This window comes from Carcharhinus amblyrhynchos, unplaced genomic scaffold (assembly GCF_965287045.1).
Source record: "Carcharhinus amblyrhynchos unplaced genomic scaffold, sCarAmb.v2.hapA scaffold_566, whole genome shotgun sequence".
NCBI lineage: Eukaryota > Metazoa > Chordata > Chondrichthyes > Carcharhiniformes > Carcharhinidae > Carcharhinus > Carcharhinus amblyrhynchos.
In genome coordinates, this window is record NW_027650306.1 from 74171 (window position 1) to 86978 (window position 12808).

At 49.4% G+C, this 12808-nt stretch overlaps 1 protein-coding gene across 2 annotated transcripts in view; it reads right to left on the reverse strand.

The window, feature by feature from the left end:
* Positions 1-11506, reverse strand: part of nxf1b (nuclear RNA export factor 1b) — a 79903-nt gene extending 68397 nt beyond the window's left edge. For both annotated transcript variants that reach the window (XM_080184103.1, XM_080184102.1), the window contains exon 1: positions 11160-11506. In XM_080184103.1, coding sequence (XP_080040229.1) covers positions 11160-11187 — 28 coding nt within the window. In that variant the 5' untranslated portion in view covers positions 11188-11506. The remainder of the gene's footprint in view (positions 1-11159) is intronic.
* Between the last annotated feature and the right edge of the window lie 1302 nt (positions 11507-12808).

Below are 12808 nucleotides of genomic sequence, written 5' to 3' on the forward strand. Positions count from 1 at the left end.
TCACCCACCCCAGACCAAAATTGAACCCGGGTCCCTGGCACTGGGATAAAGCAGTGCTAACCACTGTGCCACCGCACCAGGTCAAGGTAGCTCACAAGTTCATAAGATGTAGGAGCAAAATTAGGCCATTCAGCCCATCAAGTCCGCTTCATCATTCGATCATAGTTGATATGCTCGTTTTCCCCCCATTTTCCTGCCTTCTCTCCATAACCTTTGAACCCAGCACCAATTAAAAATCTGTCTAACTCCTTAAACTTAATCACTGTCCCAGCATTCACCGCACTTTGGGGTAGCAAATTCCACAGATTCACAACCCTTTAGGGAAAGTAGTTTGCCCTCCAACTCTGTTTTAAATTTGCTGGCCCTTGTCTTGAGACCTCTCACCGTACAATGTCACACTAGAGGAAGCATCTGCTCCACATCTACTTTAGCCAGACCTTTTATCATCTCGAATACTTCAATTTGATCTCAAATTTGATTTAGGGTAAAAACTTCTCAACCAATTTTTTATAAAGTGCTAATAAGATTCTTCCCCATGGCCATAATCACAATTCAAAACTATCCATTTATTAAATGGCCATTCTTGGAAATAAAAGCAAAATTTCTCAACTTGCAAAGCAATTCTCACAATGCGAACATAAGAAATAGGAGCAGGAGTAGGCCATCCAGCCCTTCGAGCCTGCCCCGCCATTCAATAAGATCATGGCTGATCTGTCGTGGCTCAGTTCCACATTCCCCAAGTTTGATAATTCTTTAATAAACTGCAGGATGTCAGTGCTGGGCAATGAAACACTTCTCCACAAATGTTATCACCTAGTGTTAGTAACAAGCTGCAGGAGATATCTTCCTCTGTAAATTAGGAAGAGAAACAGCTTCCCTTGTCAGCTTTCTCTGCTCAATCAAGCGTGGAAAATCTTGCTTCAAACAAATACAATCAGTCAAGTTGGGAATGTGAAAATATCAATAGGGGAGTATCTCGCTGCCTAATAATATTTGCACTATCACTGCTGGAACATTTAATCTCGATGTCTTGTTGTTAATGGGCCCAGCACACACACACTATAATCACCCTGACCAGCCCCTTCCCACCTTTATTTCCTCAACCTTGAGCAAGCAAGTTCCTCTGCAGGACAGCAGAAGGCAGCTGCTGTTTTATTGACACTTTCACAGCCATTAATCCCATGTAGGCACCTAATCAGTAGCCTTAAATCAAACTACAGACTATTGATTATCCATGACAATTTTTGGAGAGAGAGACAGAGCTAGCTGACAAGTGGTGATTTTAACCCGAGGGTCGCCATACCTCGGGCAAGGGGCATGGTTGAGAAAGCGGGGCCTTCATGGATAACCTCAGCCGGTATGGGAATTGAACCTGCGCTGTTGGGCGTCGCTCTGCATCTCAAACCAGCTGCCCAGCCCACTGAGCTAACCGACCCCCAATCTTCCACTGCAACACGGAACACTTGAAGAAATCGGAGCAAAGCACCCCCCCCCAAGATAAAACACAAATATGGGGACCCAGCTATTGAATACAGTAGGGTTGACAATTTAACAAATATAGCATTAAGTTAAAAAACAAGGCTGACAGTATCTCTTAAACAATTCACAAGATGCTGCAGTACAGAATCTTGATACTTTAAGATGGTGAATTACTGAACTGTTCATCTTCTCTATACTGTCTGATAGGACAGAAGAAGCTGACCAATGCTTTGTACTACCAGCCTCTATTTATAATTTAACTTGCTAGATTTCAGTGGCAGCCACATGCACACCTAAACACCCCGTCCCCAAGAGGTGACCCAGCCTCACACCAAAACCTAGGGACACCAGCTTTGAAGAGTGATACTGACTTAAAATTTTAACTCTGCTCCTTTCTTCACAGATGCTGCAGGATCTGCTGAGATTTCCCAGCACTTAAGGGGGTGCACGTGAAGGGAACCGAACTAGCATCTCTGACGAAGAGAACTACATCTCAAACAATGGTCCACTTTTACTCTTTGGAAAAGCTAATGGAGCTTGACGTAGAGTAACTTTTCCAAATCTTTTGAAATTTGCAGTTTTCACAGCCCAGCAACTTGCATGAAATTCAGGAATGACGTACCGCATGTGAAACCAGATCAGCGAAGGGATCAACCATGCTCAAAGTCAGCAGATTCTGCCGGCAACCGCCCAACTAACATTTCTCAAAATACTCTTCAACATCTTGCTGGGGTTCTACAAAAGGAACTTTCAAAGAACAGTACAGAACAGGCCCTTCAACCCACCAAGCCTGCCCCGACACACGATGCCTTTCTAAACTAAAGGCCTTTTGCCTCTACACAGTCCATATCGCTCTGTTCTCTGCCTATTCATGTATCTATCAAGATGCCTCTTGAACCTTGCCATTGTATCGACAAATTTCCCTTTGTCCATTTCTGACATCACAAGTTGGTACCTAATGCTAAACTGAGGCACGCAGTCAGGGAAAGTTCCAGATTCCACCCCCGGTCTGCGTGGAACTCAGATGCAGATCCTAAGCAAAACATTTCTTTTTTAAAGAGTACATATACAATGCTCTTTCCTGACATACTCCTCCAAGTTACAAGTACTAGCTTAATTCCATGCATATCTGTCACAAATCCACAATTGCTTCAAGTTCACATGACCCCCCCCAATGCTACTCGTACAATATTCTCCTTTTCCAAGTGAATCCATGATTATAATTCAGTATGCAGGCTCAATGGATACCTTTGGGGCCTTTTTTGCACCTCTTATAATCTATACCCCAAACTGACATGTGGGAATTACTGCAGTTCATATTATCTGTTAACTTATATACAAGACACCATTCTCAAGCTTCTCATTAAAAAAGCATCAGCTGTTGGAGTATGGCCAACACCGATAAGAATCCTTTATTGCCCATTCCCTTATATGCCTCAAAATGACAGCAACCCTTTTTCTCAAACTGCTAGTCCTTGTGGCAATGACATTAAGGTGGGTAATTCCCTGGAATTTAGAAGGTTAAGGGATGAGTTGGTCAAAGTTTTCCCGATATTAAGGGGGAGAGATAGGGTAGAGATGGAGAAAAGCTAGCTCCGCTGGCTGGGGCGTCTAGGGGGCAGAATCGAGAAATTAGTGCCAGACCTTTCAAGAAATTAGACAACAGTTCCAAATACAAAGGAAGGTAGAAACAAAAATCTATCAATCACTGATTTAATTCAAAGGTCTCAAAGGGCATGGGGCAGAGGCTGGGGTTTGGATAAAACCAAATTACTGCGGATGCTGGAATCGAAACAAAAAAGCTGGAAAATCTCAGCAGGTCTGACAGCATCTGTGGAGAGAGAATTGAGTTACCGCTTCAAGTCTGGGTTACTGTTAATCAGAGCAGTGATGCTCAGCAGGGGCAAGGGTATGGAGTAAGGTGGCAGATTTCATTAAATGACAGAGCAAGCTTGAGGGACCAAATAGCCTCCTCCTTGAGCTCTGACTGAAGGGTCAGCCAGACTCGAAACATTGGCTCTATTCTCTCTCCACAGATGCTGTCAGACCTGCTGCAATTTACCAGCATCTGTCAGTTTTTGTTTCAGATTCCAGCATCCGCAGTATTTTGCGTTGAGCCTGCTCCCATTCCTAATTTCAGCTTTTTAGGCCAATGCGAATGGCAGGATGGCATGGAACTTGGAGGCAATGGCATTCTCACACCAGTGGGTAAATGTCCAGGCCTGTATGAAATAGGGTCTAGGGTGCTAAGAGAAGTAAGGTAGGAAAGAGTAACAGCTCTAAGCATCATGCCCCAATCTTCTCTGGCTACAGATAGGGTGCTGCCAGCATTGTACTGTTTAACAAGGAAGAAAGGGATAGAATGAATGACTACAGGTCAGGGAACCCAAGCTCAAAGCTGGGGATATTTTTGGAAACATTACCAAGTGACAATATAAATCGTCTCTTGGAAAGGCATTGATTAATCAAGGGCAGTCAGCATGGACTTGTTAAAGGAAGGTCATGCCTGACAAAGGGGCTTGAACCTTTGAGGTGAACACGGAGAATCGATGAGCACAACATGTCTGATGTACTCTTCCTGGATTCGGGCAAGGCAATTAACAAGGTCCCACACAACAGGCTGGTCATAAAGTTTAAAAGTCCATGGGATCCAAAGGATATTGGCTTGGAACCAATATTGGATCAATATCAGGAGGCAAAGGTGCTTCTGTGACTGGCGGCTGTTTCGAGTAGAATTTCACAGAGCTCGGTACAAGGTCCTTTGCTTTTGTGGCTATCAGTGATTTAGGTTTAAAAGTAGGGGGCACGAATAAGAACTTAAAGACTAAATAAAAACTAGTCGTGTGATTGACAATGAAGAAGAAAGCTGATGGAATGCTGGAAGTTACCAACTGGACTGGTCAGGTGGGCAGAAAAGTGACAAATGGAGTTCATTCTGCACAAGTGCAAAGTAATAGATTGGGGGAAGGCAAACAGGACAAGGGAATACACAATAAGAGGTAGAGTGTTGAAATATATAGATGAACGGGAGGGTCCAGATGCACGTGGTTACAGATCATTAAGGTGGTTATGAAGCCATACAAGATACCGAACTTTATTGGCCAAGGCTTGGAATACAAGAACAGGCTTTATAAAACATTAGGTAGACCATAGTTAGAGTACTGTGCGCAGTTCTGGTCATCATATTACAGGAAGGATATCTTCATGCTAGAGACAGTGACAGAGACAGAAGAGACTGACGAGAATGTTGTCAGGACTGCCAGACATTTAGCCATGAGGAAATATTAGATAGATTGGGATTGTTTTCTTGAAACAGAGGTGCTGAGGGAAATATTAGATTGGGATTGTTTTCTTGGAACAGAGGGGGCTGAGGGAACACTTCATTGAGGCATGTAAATTTAAGGGTCTTGGGTAGAGTACATTAGATGGCCTTATCACTCTCAGAAGACAGGTAAATAACTAAGGTAATAGAATAAAAATAATAGACAAATGGATTATAGGGGAGTTGAGGATTTTTTTTGATTTGATTGATTATTGTCACATGTATTAACATAGTGAAAAGCATTGTTTCTTGCACACTGTACAGACAAAACATACCATTTATAGAGAAGGAAACAAGAGGGTGCAGAATGTAGTGTTACAGTCACAGCTAGGGTGTGGAGAAAGATCAACTTAATGCGACATAGGTCCATTCAAAAGTCTGACAGCAGCAGGGAAGAAGCTGTTCTCGAGTTGGTTGGTACGTAACCTCAGGCTTTTATATCTTAGTCCTGACGGAAGAAGGTGGAAAAGAGAATGTCCACGGTGCGTGGGGTCCTTGATTATACTGGCTGCTTTGCTGAGGCAGCAGGAAGTGTGGACAAAGTCAATGGATGGGAAGCTGGTTTGTGTGATGGACTGGGCTACATTCACGACCTTTTGTAGTTCCTTGCAGTCTTGGGCAGAGTTGTGATACAACCAGACAAAATGCTTTCTGTAAAAGTTGGAGAGAGTTGTAGCTGACATGCCAAATTTCCTCAGTCTTCTGAGGTTTTAGTGGGCTTTCTTAATTCTAGTGTCTTTTTGAGGTCTTCAACTTGTTGCTGAAAGAACGGTACATAGTACTTGGATATATGCAGTTGAAGTGTTGTAACTATACTATAAAGTGGGATAAGTCTTCTTCAGCTGGAATGGGCATTATGAGCTAAATGGACTCCTTTTGTTCCATAAACTTCTAAGAATTTTCAGTGGTCAAAGTTTTGGGTTGGCAAGTCGCACTATCTGTAACCCCCGTGACTTACCTGGGTTTGCAAAACATCACTAACTGTACTGTCTGGAGACAATACACATCTCTAACCTGTGATCAGTGCTCCTTCCACTCACATTGTCAGCCACTTCAGGTCTTGAACAGCAGGTTAGGTGTAAAGATTCGCATTCTAATCAGTAATCTCTAAACTGTCTGTGCTTTATATGCTCTGTCTGAGGCCAGAACTCTCCATTCACCTGACGAAGGGGCTAACCCCGAAAGCTTGAGAGTCTATTATCAAATAAATCGGTTGGACTAAAACCTGGTGTTGTCAGACTTTTTACCGTGTTTACGCCAGTCCAACGCCGGCATACCCACATCTGGGTCATTCACCCAGGCCTCTAGATTATTCACCTGGTAAGAAGTCTCACAACACCAGATTAAAGCCCAACAGGTCTATTTGCAGGACAAGCTTTCGGCAGCTCTTCACTCACCCAAAGAAGGACTGACATTCCAAAAGCTAGTGCTGCCAAACAGACCTGTTGGACTTTAACCTGGTGTTGAGAGATTTCTTACTGTGCTTACCCCACCCAATCCAACACAGGCATCTCCAATTCATGGTTATTCAATTGATGACATAACCTTTAGGCTACTATACCCTGCAGCTTTCATAAATTATTTACCTTGGAGTTAACAGGAAGCTTCAACACCTCATGCTGTGGTGCAAGGATCGGACCATGAATTATTATATAAAAAGAGAGGGAAAAGCAAGAGATGAGACGAAATGTTCCGTAGTGGAAGCAATCAAGGTGAAAATTTAGAGTTGAAGCGTAGCAAAATACTTATAAAATCCTACTGAACCTGGGTGCAAGAACCTGCACAGGCTCGCAAAACATGAAGATTGTGCTGCACTCTGCGCAGGAATTCTGAAGCGTTGCCAAGCTCTCATGTTGAAATCAACTGTAGAAAGCACTGTAGTGCAGTGAACAGTTTTCCAGTGCCCCATACATTTTTAATACAGGAAGGGTATTGGCAACACTGGCCATTTACTGGAGTGTGAACATCTCAGGCAAAATGACTTATTATTAACACATTGCATAGAACTTTGCATAGAATCAGCTATTTACCATTTATATAGATGATCTGGAGGAGGGAACCGAGTGTAGGGTGTCGAAATTTGCTGATGACACCAAGATTGGGGGAAAGGCAAATTGTGCGGAGGGTGTGGAGAGTCTGCAGAAGGATCTAGATAGGCTGGGCGAATGGGCCAGGAAATGGCAAATGGAATTTAATGTTGGCAAGTGTGAGGTGGTCCACTTTGGTAGGAAGAATGGTAGGAAGGACTATTACTTACGGGGCGAAAAACTGCAGCAGGCGACGGTGCAGAGGGACCTCGGGGTCCTTGTGCATGAGTCGCAAAAACCCAGCCTGCAGGTGCAGCAGGTGGTCAGGAAGGCGAATGGGATGCTGGCCTTCATAGCGAGGGGGATTGAATATAAAAGTAGGGAGGTCTTGCTGCAGCTGTATAGGGCATTGGTGAGGCCGCAGCTGGAGTACTGTGTGCAGTTTTGGGCGCCGCACCTGCGCAAGGATATTTTGGCCTTGGAGGGAGTGCAGAGGAGGTTTACTAGGCTGATACCGGAGTTGAGGGGGTTGAGCTATGAGGAGAGGCTGAATAAACTAGGCTTGTACTCGTTAGAGTTTAGAAGAATGAGGGGAGATCTCATTGAGACGTATAAGATGATGAATGGGATGGATAGGATAGAGGTGGAAAGACTCTTCCCGCTCAAAAAAGACAGTAGGACTAGGGGGCACAGCCTCAAGATAAAGGGGGGGCGGTTCAGAACGGAGTTGAGGAGGAACTTCTTCACTCAAAGGGTGGTGAATCTCTGGAATTCTCTGCCCGTTGAAGTGGTGGAGGCTGCCTCGCTAAATATTTTTAAGAAGCGGGTTGATGGGTTTTTGATAAGAGAGGGGATTAAGGGTTATGGGGAGAGGGCGGGAAAGTGGAACTGAGCCACGACAGATCAGCCATGATCTTATTGAATGGCGGGGCAGGCTCGAAGGGCCAGATGGCCTACTCCTGCTCCTATTTCTTATGTTCTTATGTTCTTAACTTCCACACAGCCAGAAAAATACAGGCTATCCCCGCCAATTTTAGAATGAAGCGCTTTCTCTCCATCCTCAGTTTGTTTCTTCACATCTTGCACCAACATATGCGATCAAAGCTAGCATCAGGAAGTACTTAACCTACTAGCCTTGGAATCATTTTCTATCCCACCTTAAGTACTAGACAGTAACAACAGGTATGTATAGAATACCTTTCACACAATAAAAACCTCACCAGGCCATTGCATAGGAGTGTTATCGAATAAGATCTGAGACTAAGCTGCATGAGGTATCAGAGTAGGCAACCAAACCCTGGCCTAAAAAATAAGTGGCATTTCAGAGGAGAGAGGACAAGGCAGCAAGAGATTCAGGGAGGTAATTCCATTGCTCCAGCGAGCTGAAGACAAATGCGACATCCAGGCTTGGACTGACAAGTAGAAAGCAACATTCACGCCAGTCAATGGTCATCGCCCATAAGAGGCACTCACTAACCACCACCTCCTGACATTTGATGGTGTTACCTTCACTGAATCTCCCACTGTCAGCGTACAGGGGTGGCAGCGGCGGTGGTTTTAAACCACTGACCAGAAACTCAACTGAGCTCGCCTCATAAACACAGTGGCTACAAGAGCAGATCAGAGGCTAGGAATACCGCAGTGAGCAACTCACCTCCTGACTCTCCATCTACAAGCATACAAATCAGGAGTGTGATGGAATACTCTCCACTTGCCTGGATGTGTGCAGCTGCCAACAACACTTAAGAAGCTCGACATCTCCAGGACAAAGCAGGCCACTTGATTGGTACATCTACAAACATTCATTCCCTCCACCACTGAGGTTCAGTAGCAGCAATGTGTACTATCTACAAATGCACTGTAACAATTCACCAAAGATCCTTAAGACAGCACCTTCCAAACCCACGATCACTTCCACACAGAAGGACAACAGCAGTAAATACATGGGAAAACCATCATCTGCAAATTCTCCTCCGAGCCACTTACCACCCTGACTTGGAAATATATCAGCCATTCCTTCGCTGGGTCAAAATCTTGTAATTCCCTCCTGAACGGCACTGTGGGTCAACCCACAACACGTGGGCTGCAGTGATTCAAGGCGGCAGCTCACCACCACCTTCTCAAGGGACAACTAGGGGTGGGCAATCAATGCTAGACAGCCAGCAACATCCATGTCTCACAGATGAATAATAAAAAAAACGACATGGCTGCCAATGGTGGAGCAATGGAAATTAGGGATAAGGAAGAGGCCAGCTTAAAAAAAGTACTCCAGAGCTAGCAACGGGTCAAAGTCCAACATTCAAAAAGCAAACCATTTAATTCAAGACAGTCTGCTCAATCAGCAAGCACCTCTGTCACTGGATTTCTGCAACATGGCTATACAAAAGGAAAATCATATCTGACCAATGTATTTGAGCTTTTTTGAGGACGTAACCAGCAGAGTAGATATAACTAGTAGGATCGGTAAAGAGAATCAGTATAGTATTTTTCCAAAAGCCTATTTGAAACAGCATCACTCAAGGTCAAAGGATCAGATAAGAACTCGTGGAGTTGTGGATAGTTACACGTACAAGTGAGGATATGGGATTCATTAACAGATAGGAAGAAAAGAGCTGGGATAAATAAGTCACTTTTGAGTTGGCAGGCTGTAATTAGTGGAGAGTTGAGAGGACCAGTGCTGGGTTCCCAGCTATTTATACTCTACATCAATGACTTAGATGAAAAGACAGAACATAATAAATCTAGGTTTGCTGACAACCCAAAGCTAAGCAAGAATGCAAGTTGTGAGGAAGATACACAGAGATGCAGAGAGGTTATGTGAGTTGACAGCAGGGTGACAGATTGAGGATAGAATAGGAAAATGAGAGATCATTCAGAAGAAGCACCAAAGTGACTTTGGTTTTTCTTCTGAAGATTTTTCTTTAATATAAAAAGGCACAAAACTTGTAAATGCTGATGTCTGGGGGAACTGAGAGAGTACTCCAACTTAGCATGCAGACACAGAGTAAGCAATGAGGAAACATACAACTTGGCCCCACTCCACCATACAATAAAATCATGGCTGATTCGACTGTAAATCTCAATCCCACCCATAAAATCAATACAGTACAGAAAGAGGCCATTCAACCCATCGAGTCTGCACCAAACAGAATCCCACCCAGGCCCTACTCCCGCAATCCCACACATTTAATCCTGCTAATCCTCCTGACACTACGGTCAACTTAGCATGGCCAATCCACCCAACCCGCACATCTTTTGGACCGTGGGAGGAAACCGTAGCACCTGAAGGAAACCCACGCAGACACGAGGGAGAAAGTGCAGCCTCCAAGCCGGGAATTGAACCAGGGTCCCCTAGCGCTGTGAGGCAGCAGTGCCAACCACAATGCCACCATGATAGCCCCCAAGAGGGGCAAATGCGGCGGGGGGGGGGGGGCCGGGACGGAGAGGGGGCGCGGCGGGGGGGGGCAGGGACGGAGAGGGGGCGCGGCGGGGGGGGGCAGGGACGGAGAGGGGGCGCGGCGGGGGGGGGCAGGGACGGAGAGGGGGCGCGGCGGGGGGGGGCAGGGACGGAGAGGGGGCGCGGCGGGGGGGGGCAGGGACGGAGAGGGGGCGCGGCGGGGGGGGGCAGGGACGGAGAGGGGGCGCGGCGGGGGGGGGCAGGGACGGAGAGGGGGCGCGGCGGGGGGGGGCAGGGACGGAGAGGGGGCGCGGCGGGGGGGGGCAGGGACGGAGAGGGGGCGCGGCGGGGGGGGGCAGGGACGGAGAGGGGGCGCGGCGGGGGGGGGCAGGGACGGAGAGGGGGCGCGGCGGGGGGGGGGCAGGGATGGAGAGGGGGCGCGGCGGGGGGGGGCAGGGATGGAGAGGGGGCGCGGCGGGGGGGGGGGGCAGGGATGGAGAGGGGGCGCGGCGGGGGGGGGGGCAGGGACGGAGAGGGGGCGCGGCGGGGGGGGGGCAGGGATGGAGAGGGGGCGCGTGGGGGGTGCAGGGACGGAGGCGGGGCGCGTGGGGGTGGGGCAGGGACGTAGTGGGGGGGTGGCGCGTGGGGGGGCGGGGCTGTGTGGGCGGGGTTTATCCTCCTCTGTGGGAGGAGCCTGGATTCAAATCTCCGCCTCGCGCGGCCGTTAAACCGCTGCTGACCCTCGGCCCCGCCCCCTCCCTCCTCCGTCCCGCCCTCTGTCACTCTCCCCTCCCCCCTTTCACTCACTCACTTTCCCTTCCCTCAATCCCTCACACACCCTTAGCCCCTCCCCCGCATTCTCCTCCCCTCAGTCTGCCTATCCCTCCCTCACTCTCTTTGTCTCTCCCTCATATTCCCGCTCCATCCCTCTCACCGCTGTAATGCCGTCCGTCCTCCGACATGTCGGGCGGCTGGGCCCGGCCTCTTGCCTCTCTCTCTCTCTGGGTGCGCGGTGAGTATCTCCCGCTCCTTCTCACTCTCCCGGGCGGGGCGTTGGTATATTCCAGGAATTATCTCTCTATTCCGGAGGGTATTTAACGGGTTTATTCCCCCTCCTTCAGGAGCCGGTCTGAGGTAAATCCACTCGAGCCTTCCTCCTTGTCTGGCGCTGACGGACAATCGTCGCCCGCCACCGCCGCGGGCCCCAAAACGTCACCACGTCGGTCACGTGCGCGTTCACGTCGGCCGCGTGCGCGTCAACCATCCCCTGACGGGCGCATTCGATGAGTCAACGTCACTCACGCGCGCGGCCCCCGTGCATCAATTTCACCCCACGTGACGTCCCTGTCGGGCGACGTCACGCACGTGCGCGTCCCGGTGCCTCAATGGCGCACACGGCGAGGGAGTACGTGCCGAACGTGCGCGTCCCTCTCCGGACCCAACCCCATTGTGTGCGTGAGGAGGGGTCAATGTGTTAAAGGGAGGAGAGGGCGGGGGGGAGGGGCCACTGTATAGGGAGGGGTTCACTATTAAAGGGGAGGGGATCACTATTAAAGGGGGAGGGGGGTCACTGTATTAAAAGGGGGGGTCACTATTAAAGTGGGAGAGGGTCACTGTATTAAAGGGGGAGGGGGTCACTATTAAAGGGGGTGGGGGTCGCTGAATTAATGAGGGGGGTCACTGTATTAAAGTGGGAGAGGGTCACTATTAAAGGGGAGAGTCACTATTAAAGAGGGGTCACTATTAAAGGTGGAGGGGTCACTGCATTAAAGAGGGAGGGGGTCACTATTAAAGGGGGAGGAGGGTCACTATTAAAGGGGAGAGTCACTATATTAAAGGGGGAGGGGGTCACTATTAAACAGGGAAGGGGGTGACTGTATTAAAGAGGGAGGGGCTCACTGTATTAAAGGGGGAGGGGGTCACTATTAAAGGGGAGAGTTGCTGTGTAAAAGGGGGGGAGTGAGTGAGTGTGTGAATGAATGGGGGAGTGGATGAGTGTGTGTGTGTTTGGGGGGGTAGTGAGTGGGGGAAGTGAGTGAGTGGGTGAGTGTGTGAGTGAGTGGGGGAGTGGGTGAGTGTGTATGTGTGAGTTGGTGGGGGGGGCTGAGTGGTGGGGGTGGGGGGGGCTGAGTGGTGGGGGTGGGGGGGGCTGAGTGGTGGGGGTGGTGGGGGTGGGGGGGGCTGAGTGGTGGTGGTGGTGGGGGTGGGGGGGCTGAGTGGTGGTGGTGGTGGTGGGGGTGGGGGTGGGGGGGGCTGAGTGGTGGGGGTGGGGGTGGGGGGGGCTGAGTGGTGGGGGTGGGGGTGGGGGGGCTGAGTGGTGGGGGTGGGGGTGGGGGGGCTGAGTGGTGGGGGTGGGGGGGGCTGAGTGGTGGGGTGGGGGTGGGGGTGGGGGTGGGGGGGGCTGAGTGGTGGGGGTGGGGGGGGCTGAGTGGTGGGGGTGGGGGTGGGGGGGGCTGAGTGGTGGGGGTGGGGGTGGGGGGGGCTGAGTGGTGGGGGTGGGGGTGGGGGGGGCTGAGTGGTGGGGGTGGGGGGGGGCGGGGGTGGGGGGGGTGGGGGGGGGCGGGGGTGGGGGGGGTGGGGGGG